General features: G+C 43.6%; 1 protein-coding gene across 9 annotated transcripts in view; it reads left to right on the top strand.

The window, feature by feature from the left end:
- The window catches only part of Ryr2 (ryanodine receptor 2), a 557,252-nt gene that overhangs the window by 341,190 nt on the left and 204,419 nt on the right, over positions 1-11,643 (top strand). For all 9 annotated transcript variants that reach the window (XM_029547437.1, XM_029547436.1, XM_029547432.1 and 6 more), the window contains 2 exons: positions 1,613-1,760; positions 10,332-10,540. In XM_029547437.1, the coding sequence (XP_029403297.1) occupies positions 1,613-1,760; positions 10,332-10,540 (357 nt within the window). The remainder of the gene's footprint in view (positions 1-1,612; positions 1,761-10,331; positions 10,541-11,643) is intronic.

The following is an 11,643-nucleotide window of genomic DNA, read 5'->3' as shown; positions in this document are numbered from 1 at the left end:
AGAGGCAGAGGCAGAGGCAGAGGCAGAGGCAGAGGCAGAGGCAGAGGCAGAGGCAGAGGCACAGAGGCAGAGGCGGCTGAGCAGAGGGTGAAAGTGAAATTTAGCGTCACCCATTAACCATATCTTAATCTATCTTGCCATTAAAACTCTGTGTACCACTGTTGCCCTCATCAACAAAATATCTGACCTCACTGTGTAATGCAAAAGGCAACAGCAGTGCCTGGCAACTGACACATTCCACAACCATTCTTTATTAGACACTGCCACCAAGCTTAGAGTTTGGTAGTTACCCTGTGTAACTCACAACATTTCCACCAAGTCTTGTTCCCACTTCACACATAATGGGCACAGGGCCATAGGGAAAAGAGTTTGCCCAATGCTGTCCAGCCAGCAAATCACAGAACAAGACCAGACTCAAGTCTTCTGACACCATTGAAAGATCTTTACTTTCTTCTTAGGATGTCTCTTGATGGCTCATGGTAGAACACCCATACTAGAAGATTTTCAGGGGAAAATGGATAGTTGCTCAAAGACTTAGAATGTGTTTCTATATAAAGACTAAAAGATTGTTTAAAAATATATTTGGAAGGCCTTTATCATTTTGAAGACTGGTATGTGTGTGCTTGTGGTATATGTGTGTGTGTGTGTGTGTGTGTGTGTGTGTGTAACCTTTCCTACTGGCCCTACATGTTTGCAGCCGAGTGTCAGAATGATAAACTGAGTTTTAATTTTCTTTTTGGCGACATTATCTGGTTCAGAAGTAGGCTGTGAACTCGGAGAGATTTCGCTGGTCGTTTCCTCCCTTGTTTAATCTCTCACAGTTGGTCTAAGACACACATGTCCACAGAAACCGGGGGAACTCTGTCAGCAGGTGGACTCTTGCTAATGACAGTCTCTGACTCCATGTGGCTCCCAGGGTTCTAGGTTGGGAAGCTGAGATGGGAGGACTCAGCACCAAGTCAGAAGTGAGAGGAACAGGCCACAGGGTTTGAAGTGGAGTTGTGAGTTGTGGAGTGCGCCTGAAGTGTTGCTTGTTTTGAGAGAGAGTAGCTTTGGAATGTCACTATTCCCACTAACAACCCATGTGACTCGTTTCCAGATAGCAGTGGTCAGACATTCATTATAAACCGTGGGAGGAAAGGGAGAAAGAAAAGACAAAACAGAATTCCTTGTACTTGTCCAGCCTTTTAGCTTGTTTTGTTTTTCTATCTGTCTGAGATAAGGTCTCACTATGCAGTGCAGACAAGGATAACATTGAACTTGACATCCTCATGCTTCAATTTCCCAAGTCCTGAGATTATAGGCATATGTCTCCAAACTTAGATGGTTTTTCTGTACTCTGTCTGTGTGTGTGTGTGTGTGTGTGTGTGAGAGAGAGAGAGAGAGAGAGAGAGAGAGAGAGAGAGAGAGGAGTTGGAGGGGCTTCACCACCTCATAGTTCCTCCTAGGCCAAGATAGAGTAGAAAGTGCTGGTGCCTCCTTAAGAATGGAGCCTGTGGCTGTGGGTTGTAGCACTGCAGCAGAGTGCTTGCCTCACTTGTCCCAAGCTGCATCTTCCATCCCCAGCACTGCTGTATGGCTCAAATGACCGAAAACCTTCTCCCCGATACAGGATGTAAAGAATAGAAGAAACCCTCGCCTCGTCCCCTACACTCTTCTGGATGACAGAACCAAGAAGTCCAACAAAGACAGTCTCCGAGAGGCAGTGCGCACACTACTGGGCTATGGCTACCACCTGGAAGCTCCTGATCAGGACCATGGTACTGGTTTGGCTCTGTCACCCTTGGTTGCAAGACTGTGTAGTGGGCTTTCAAAGCTAAAGGAACACATAGGAAGCGAGGGAGGGCACGAATGCCGCTTTTACTCTAGGTGTCCACTAAAGGCTGGGGGCTAGGTGGGGTTTTTCCCCTTGAAGGATTAGCTCTGTCTCTCAGAGAGTAGCTCAGGGCTGTGCATCATCTCTGCAGGGCTCACCTTCCCATGTAGTCAATTGTTACTTCTCTGCTTGGCGTTTATTTTATGTGAAATCTGTCAGTTTAATTTTGATCAAATGACAGTTAAAGATCAATTGTGGGAGAGTGATCTTTTAACAATAGGTCACCCATTTATGAACATGGTATACTGCATTCTTTCTTGTTAGTTTCTCTCAGTGATTTTTTTTTTTAAATAAAGCCTATATACATGATTTCTTACAGTGGTTGAATGCTATTGTAGGTGAAACTAGTTTTGCTTTGACTTCATTTAGTAGGGTGTTCTGTAATGTGACATACAGTTCTTATTTGTAGGTTGATTTTATAGTCTCTGACCTAGAGAGGTGTGTGAGTGTGCGTGTATGTGTGTGTGTGTATGTGTGTGTGTGTGCAGTTCATTTTTATAAAATTCATAGAGTTCTCTCTATGTAAACAAAACAAAGTCTGATTGTTTTCCTTTTACAATAATTGTGTTTTACTTTTTGAATTCTGAGTGTGTGAGCCATTCATTACACTGTGTAGTAAAAGTGGAGCCGGGCTTAGTCTCAGTCGAAGGGAATCATTTTAACTCTTCATTGTTAGACTTGGTATTAACAGTAGATAAGATTTTGTTTGGGTCTGTTTTTCTCCCATGCTAGGACCAAAACTCAGGACAATGTTCATTGTAGACAAAACTCTTTATCCTTGAACTATTTCCCTGGATTAATATATTTCCTTTCATTTTTCTTTCCTTTTTTTTTTTTTAAACATTGATTGACTTTGCTGCTTGACAATTTCATAAATGTATATGTTTTTGTATTACTCTTACCATCTTATCTCCCTCCCCTCATCATTAGCAATGCTTTCATCTCTCAGTTCCTGTCCTAGATATATGACTTTTACATTGTAAACCATCTAATTTACCTTGGGCTGTCTTTGTGACAGTTGGGTTGGAGCTCTCCATTGGAGTCTAGTTGGGCCATCAGGAGTTACACAACTATACACAGTGGTCCCCCTTTCTTTGAATCTACTAATAGTCAATAGTTCAACAGAGAGTGTTAGTGCCCTGGGCCCTTTCTCCTTTGTACATACCTGACTATTGACTGGCATATTCTTATACAGACCCAGTGCTGAAAAGAAATGGTGGATAAGGGCTCTCTAAAGTTCAGGAACATTGTGGAAGCTGGGGGAGGCTGCGGAGTGCATCTTCTGGGCAGGAAACGGCCATTAGAGTTAGGGACTCTCAGTGGCTAAGGAAATCGTCCTTTTAAAAATAAGTATCAGCTATCACTCTGAGCAGAGTTTGTTGCTAGGGTTTGCCATGAATAGTTGTGAAATGTTAAATATATATGTTTTTGTCCCTTGCCAAGAAGAGTATTTATTTTCTTTTTTATTCTTCTGACATCTTGTAAAGTATTGATATTTCAACGCTAAATCAAGTTTTTTTTTTTTTTTAATTTCTTGGACAGTTCTAGTTAGTCCTGATAGATTGTTATTTTCCTGTGTACAGCCAAAGCTGTTTGCTGAGTACTTGTACAGAATCTTCATATTCATCTTCTTAAGGAATGTTGGTATAGTAGTCTCTTGTGATTTCCTTGTGTTTTAATAGACTGTAAAGCTTGTTCCGTAGCAGGGTGTAGGGATACTCCTCCATTGTCTGCTTATCTTCTGGAGGAAGCATCTCTTTTGTTTCTGCTTTCCCCTTTTTAAAAGTCTTTAACAGGGGCTGGTGAGATGGCTCAGTGGGTAAGAGCACCCGACTGTTCTTGAGTTCAAATCCCAGCAACCACATGGTGGCTCACAACCATCCGTAACGAGATCTGACTCCCTCTTCTGGAATGTCTGAAGACAGCTACAGTGTGCTTACATATAATAAATAAATAAATCTTAAAAAAAAAAAAAAGTCTTTAACAGTTTTTTTGTTTTTTGACATTCCCTGAGCCAGAGGTTGGTCTTTAGGAGGAGAGTTTTATTATGTTTACCGATAAATCCATTTGCACAATTGAACTAGCTGTGTTTACTGGCATGGAGTTGCCCATGTGCCTCCAAATTGTTGTTGTAATGGTGATAGGATTTATTGCTAACATCACCTTACCCCTTCAATTTGATGGTTGTCGGGTTCTTGTTTTTGCTGGCACTGGAGATGCACATGTCTCTGCATCATTGTTTTAATGGCTATCAGCGCCTCATCTCTTCAAATTGATGGTTGCTCAGTTCTTGCTTTTACTGGCATTGGAGACTGAACCTAGGGACTGCAGCATGCTACCACTGAGCTACATCTCCTATACTTTGCCTCCTGGACCATCTTGCTAGGTCTTATTCTTTTATTTAGTTTCTTTACATAGTTTACTTTCATAAACTAATCTGAAGTGGTTATTTAGTGTTTCTTTAGGACCCAGCCTTTTTAGGGTCAAGTTCTGTTGCCTTTTCCTTTTTTCCTGTATATAGTAGTATACCATACTTTGTTGTCTTTGCATATCCTAGAACTTTTTTGAGATTCTGGGCATTTTAAATAATATATTGTGGCAACTCTGTATTTAGTTATCCTGTAGGTTGTAACCATTTTCTTAAGCATTTTCCAGAGCTGATGTTGTAGAGTGTGTTTGTCATGTTGTAGAGTGGCCCCTTAGCTTGGGATTGACCAAGTCTTCCTTAAGTATCTCTCTAGGGTGAGGCTGCTGCGGCTTCCTGTTGGGACTGGCTTCTAACATCCTCCCAAAGAGTTTGTAATTTCACCTCAGCCTTTGTTTGCTGCTTGCTCACAGCCTCAAGGTCTTTCATAGATAAGGCCAGATGGAAATTCTGCTCATATGAATCATATGCATAGCCAGGAACATGAGCAGAACTTTGTAGATTTCTAGGAAAATGAGAGGATTTCCCCCCTCCCCCATACAACCTGCTGTGGCTAGCTCCTGCCCTGTGTCTCTGTCATATTGTTTACTCAGCTGTTGCTTATTACAAAGTTACTGCTACCTTGAGCAGCTGCACCGCTAAGGAATTGCCCCTGCTGGCTTTAACAACTGTCCCTGTGGAGAAGAATATTTGCATTGAGCTAACTTTTAAAGCAGGTTCAATACAGACACATTTGCAAGTGAGATTTAGGACCAGGAGGTAAAATCTTGACAGTTTATCTCTGAATTGGCCTTTGGAGGCATTTCAGCCCTGTTCTGCCTGCCCTGGAAAGTTGTGGGTAGCTGGTTTGTTTCTGTGCCTGAGGGGCTGTTGCTTTTCCGTGTACTTTGGAGCTGGAGAAAGGGCCCTGCGGATGGACATGGTAAAAATATCACTGAGTCCATGCTGTGGGGAGTGTCACCTTAGGTTACTGATATGTCTTATAAAACCCAGGATATGTTTTGTAGAGTGTGATATGGTCCGGCAGGAGGGATTGTCTCAGCGGTCCCATGCTGAGGCATCTCTCCAACTCCCACCCAGGTACCAGACAAATGACGACCGACGGGTGTAATATAAAATAGAGTTTATTTGGGGGGCATGGGAAGGGAAGTTGAGAAGGGAGTAGAAGCAGAGAAAGAGAGGGTACAGAGGACAGGGAGAAAGGAGAGGAGAGGCCAGCCAGGAACACATGGAGGGGGGAGGGGAAAGGGGAAAGAAAGAGAAAGGGGGAGGAGGTCAGAGAGAGAAAAGGGGCAGAGAAAGCAGAGAGGCCAACCAGTCCCTTTTATAGCAACCCAGGCCTACCTGGCTGTTGCTAGGTAACAGTTGGAAGGAGCCTAGAAGGAAGGCTAACAGTTACTTTTCTGGACTTTGGAGGGGTGAATGTTGCTAAGGTGCGCTTGGTCGGTGAAACGGAGGATTCTGAGCTTTCTTTACTCAGGGGATGGCATCAGCAGCAAAGGTTAGAGCGAAGCATGCGAATAGGCGGGAAGATTCTAGAGAAACATTCATGGTCTTATGAAGTGTAGGGACCATGTTGTTAATAGAGGCACCAACCTGTATGTACTTGCGTGCTTGAGTGTGTGCGTGCATGCGTGTGTGTTTCCAGCAAGCTCAGCAGAGCAGTGAACGGGTTTAGAGTTGGGGTTAATGGAGCAGGAAGGGAGCTAGATCATAGGTAAGAAAATGTGGAGCACTGTACAGTTCAGGAAGGAAAGAAGGAACTGGGTCCACGGAGAAATGACTTGAGCGCAGTACCTACCTGGGTCCCACATGGTAGAATGGGTAGAAGGAGAGAACAGACTGCCACAGGTTGTTCTGTGATCTCTGTGGTGTGTGTGTGGGTGTGTGTGTGTGTGCGTGCACGCGTGCGTTCAAAGAATAGAAGGGACTTAGTACTTTTACAAATGGATATATTCCTATATGGAACTGAAAAAAGAGAGGAGAGACGATGATCCAGTAATGAGTTGTCTCACAAGAATTTAGTGATCGAGCCATTAGCAGTTGGTTGAAAGCTAGGAAGATTTCTCAGTCAGTGTTGTATTTGCCACACTATCATGATAAACTGAGTGTGACCGTTATGAAACATAATGCGGTGAGGCCCGTGCCAAGGCATGCCCCTGAGAAATTACGCCATGCAACAGATTTGGAATAAGGGGGTTTATCTGGGGGGGGGGGATGGAGGTGAGTGAGGACCTGGAGAAGGGGTAGAGACAGACACGTAGACCTGGAGATAGGTAGACAGATGGGAATGGAGCCATGAGGGCAGAGAAGAGGATAGGGCACAGAGGATAGAAATGTGGAGAGACCAGGAAAACACAGAAACAGAGAGAACTAGAGTGACCAGACTGTCCTTTTATAAGCAGCCCACCCTGAAGCACTGGGTGGCAGGTGATAAGCTAAGCCATTGCTGGATTCCAATGGGATCCCTTGTAAGCTAACAAGGACCCCAAGAACCCACATAAAATGGGTAAGAACTGAGGCCTGGTTCTCTAACCACAGTGCCTAGAGATGGAGACAGGTCCATCCCAGAAGCTTGCTGGTCAGCTAGTCTAACAGCCAGAGAGCTTCAGGTTCAGTGTGACATCCTGGGTCAGAGAATAAGGGAGAGAGTTATAAAAGGAGACACCCAACAGAGACATCTGAGCTCCACATGAGTGAGCACATTCTTGAATCCCCCATCATGTACATATCTACACGTGAATACATACAAACACACAGAGAAACAGTTGACCACTTACTGCCTTTCTGAAGTCACATAAGCAGTGATTAATGAGGCAATAGGAGGTTCTGTTGCAATAGGAGGTTCGATCATGTTTCTCATGTATGGCTACAACCTTGAACCTATATGTCTCCCTCATAGTAGATTATACACAGCCCATTACAAATATAGGTACAAAGGATTAACTCACCCATGCGAGATATCATTTATGGGAGACATTGTTTTCTGAGTTAGAATCTGAACTAATCAAAATATCAGCAATTATCGATCACAGTGAGATATTTTCATCCAGAGAGTGTGTGTGGCATGATTGCACACAGAAAGGCCCGAGAATGTAGGGCCAAATATAGGGCACAGGTCAGGAGACAGCAGCCACTTATGAAGGGAAGATAATTAAGGCAAAAGTTGGAATATATTGAAACCCTCAGATTTGTGGAGATATTTGAGCAGAGGGTACCAGCTCCAGAAGTTGTCATGCAGGAGCCTGCTATGCCATCCCAGTTTACTGTAGAGATGTAACTATGGTAACAGAGAGAGGGGACAGATTGGTGGGGGAGGATGCTGGGAGGAGGAGGGACTACTTGGGAAGCCTTTGGGAAAAACTGTGATTTTTCTAAAGTAGAGATTAAAAGGTGTGAAAGATTTTATGGTGAAACACCACGTAAGTCTGGTGATTGCTTAGATTCGATTAAAAGCATCAGTTTGTGGCCGGAGAGGTTGCCTCTGGGTAAAATACCTGCTTTGGAAAGCCTGAAGACCAGAGTTCAGTCTCTGGAACCCCTGGTAGTATAGGCTTTCCCAAAGCTGCCTTCTGCCCTCTACATGCGAACCGTGGCACACGTTACCCCCACGTTAGCAATAAATAATTTTTTTCAAAAGAGAGAAACATTTGTCTGTAACTTATTCTTCTGCTGTGGCGTACATTTGATTAAGTTAAATGCAGAAAAGGCTGCAAGAAATCAAGCCTAACTTTGTGCGATTGGTTATAGCTCTTGATTTATTCCCTGCTTTTCAGGAGAAGGCTCACACATTCCAAATGAGACATGCATCAGTATCTGAGTTGTGTGGTACCTTAGGAGTATCGTTCTCAATGATGTATTCAAACATCTGAAGTGGAATGTGTTCTTATTCATTACAAGATTTTTATCGAGATCTGAATTACTCTACTAAACGTAATGCCTGGAAGTTGAAAGGGTGTCTGGTTTGGTACCAGTTATTTTTAAAGTATGATATAAATACACCTGGCACATTCTAGATAATGTATGAAACTTTTAGAGACTAATGCTGCCTTCCTTCCTGCTGGGTGTCATTTGTCATTTTCAAACATAGTTAGGTCTCACTGCCCTCTAGTGGTTGGTGGCCTCTAAGCCTGTGGTCTGGTGAGGAAATTGGACATTAGAGTATAACCCAAGACTTTACCCTCAATCTTGTCCATCAGTCACCATCTACCCACTCTTTCCTGCTCTGTGGGTCCAGGGAGCACAGCCTCTGATCAGATCTATTGCCCAACTTTCTTGATTTGAGTCCCAATAGCCTTGATTATATCCAGGAGAAAGTTACCCGCTAAAGGGTTCATTATTTTTAATGTCAAATATTCTATTTATTATTTGAATATAAACATCATTTGTCACACCCACACGTGTTAGGGCTACATATTAAGTGTCTATGAATCAAGCACAGTGTGTGGCTTTTTTACTTGGAAAGGAGTTCTGTGTCTTTGATAGGGATGTGACTCTTTGGCCTTCCTCGGGTCTGGTGCTTGAAGCTGGGGGGAATCTGTTTCTCAAGCCAGCTCAGCAGGCGCTTGAGCTCATGTGTTGCGGGCTCCAACACACGCCAAGTACATTTTAGATCGCTTGTTTTCTTTAATTCCAGTTGATCCAGATTTTCATTTTATCTGAAGTTTTTATTTATTTATTTATTTAAAAAAATCAAGAAGCAGAATGCCAAATGGTTGTTTCTTTAAACCACAGCTATTTACCTTAAACTAGAAAAATACAGAGAGTGAATTTTGAGACACTTAGACATTTGCAGGAAGATCTTCAGACTGGTTAAATGGGGGATAACAATATAACAATTCATCTCCATCAAATGCCTGCTTGGTTGTTTCAGTGTGTTGTGGCCGACCTCTGCTTCTTTGTGTTCTTCTTTTCCCCTCCCTCACCCATTTCCCCTCCTAACACTAGATAGGAGAGAAGCAAGGGCAGACATTAGGAAAATCCCAGAATCTAATTTCTTGCCTTTTGTTTCTTCTTTGACTATGGCTGTTAACCAACCGCAGTCAACTTCCCTAAACGACCAGTACCTACCCACAAGAACCCTAGCATTTACATACTCTCTGAAAAGTTCCCAGAATTCCAAATGTCACACAATCACAGAAACTATCTGCAGCTGGCAAAACCATGCCTCATAGGTGTCTACATTTTTGAAGTGTAAGACTCACAGCCTGCGCCCCAACAAGATCGTTCAGCACCTGTCCTTCATAAGCCAATGAAACAAACCAAATTAATGGGGAAGAGCAGAAGAGAGAGAGTGATTGAATGTGACCACACTGAGAGGAGGGACAAAGGGATCCGGCCCCTTCCCTCAACTATCTTCAGGATCTGAATTTCAGTAGAAGGCAAGTGACTTGCATAATGAGGCAGCCCCAGGAAGGTTCATCCTCACATCCTCACCGCAAGCCCCCAGCATCTTCACAGGCCAGACCATCCAAAGGGCTACCAGGAAAAGTTGTAAATCTTGCTCCCAGACAGAAGTTCTCTGACTGCCCGGGACTTTTTCATCTTGTAGGAGGAGATTGGGGTACCTTCATTTCTGGTGATTCATTATTTGAATAGTGTGGTAGCCAACAGGAGGTGCATAAGGCAGGGGTTATATGTTTTGTTTGTTTGTTTGTTTGTTTTAGAACAATGTATTTTTTTCTCACCTAAGACTTCAAATTCATGTGGTCTGGTAGTCTTCCATTTCTAAACCACCCAGGACTGGATGGCTTTCTCTGAAAGGTAGTTAGTTTCATTCTGAAAGTGGTAGCAGGAGGAAGCCCAACTGTGTGGTCAGTCACCGAGCTCTTCCCCACCTTTTCCAGGAAGACCAATCCCGCTCTCTACTGTACTCATAGTTCTATCTGACAAACCAGAAGGTAGATGACGAAGCAGGGGGTGTGGAGTGGGGTAGTGAGCCTTCCCGTGGATTTTACGACTGAATTAGGTCAAGCCCTGCTTTTCCTCTTAACTTCCCACCCAATGATCTCCAGTCTCTCGAACCCACAGCCTCGAGAGCCGAGGTGTGCAGCGGTACTGGGGAGAGGTTCCGCATCTTCAGGGCAGAGAAGACCTATGCGGTGAAGGCTGGGCGCTGGTACTTTGAATTTGAGGCTGTCACCGCTGGAGACATGCGGGTGGGCTGGAGCAGGCCAGGCTGCCAACCGGACCTGGAACTGGGTTCTGATGAACGTGCCTTTGCTTTTGATGGCTTTAAGGTGAGTAGCTTGCTGAGACCTGGCCTATCCCTGCTTGTATGTGAGGATGCTAAAACGCGTGCTGGTCTCACAGCAGACCTTGGACAAGTTTCTTTAGTCGTCTCAGGATTCTTTCCTGCCCTACAGAACCAGTGAAATTTGCCAAAAGGTTGTCAAAGAATGAGGTCTTCCTTGTCTATCAGAAATGGTAAAGAAGCTTTGGTGCATACCTTAATCCCAGCAGCGAGGAAGCTGAGGCAGGAGGATCACAAGCTCAGGTCCAACCTGGGCTTCATGTAGAGAGACCTTATCTAAATAAACAAGCAAGCAAAGGGGCTGGGCTTTGGTTTCACTCTTGCTGGTGACCAGACATAGTGACCCAGAGCAAGAAATAACCTTCAGAAATTGAAGTGACATTCCCTCTTCATCCAGAGACTACAGATAAGGAAAGATGCTCAACTCTGGGGACACAAGGAGGGTAAGGAGACAGCAGAGGTGGGAGGGGAATGCTGAGTTGTAATGCCTTTGATGCATAATTAGTTTAGAAATTTAAAAGCAATACGTTACACTGGGACAATTATCAGTGTTATACACAGATGCAGTAACACACTATGTACAAATCACAATGAAGGTGGCACCTCCAAATTAACTTAAAGGATTCATGTGACAAAGTAACTCGTATGAGTAATTTTTTTACCTTTAAATGAGTGTAACCCAAACTGACATTTGAAACTTTGTATCTAAGTGTGTTTATGAGTGGGCTGGTATCCATGTTTGGTTTGGGGCTTGTTCATGTTCACAGATACCTTCAGAGTATTTTTAGGTGTGATTTGAAGCTTTGCTGATGTTAGAAAGGAACTGAGAAGTTTCCAGAATTTCATTTTGTTTAAGTAACATCAAGAAGAGGGATTTTATTTTGAGAGAGGCAAACATGAGAAGGGATTTTTCTTCCTTCCCTCCCTCCTTCCTTCCATCCCTTCTTCCCTCTCTCCCTCCCTCTCTCCCTCCTCTTCCTCCTCCTCCTCTTCCTCCTCCTCCTTTTCCTCCTCTTTCTTTCTTTCTTTCTTTCTTTCTTTCTTTCTTTCTTTCTTTCTTTCTTTCTTTCTTTCTTTCTTTCTTTCTTT

The sequence above is a fragment of the Mus pahari genome, chromosome 16 (genome assembly GCF_900095145.1).
Source record: "Mus pahari chromosome 16, PAHARI_EIJ_v1.1, whole genome shotgun sequence".
In the NCBI taxonomy this organism is placed as follows: Eukaryota; Metazoa; Chordata; class Mammalia; order Rodentia; family Muridae; genus Mus; species Mus pahari.
This window is presented reverse-complemented; position numbering and strand designations above follow the sequence as displayed.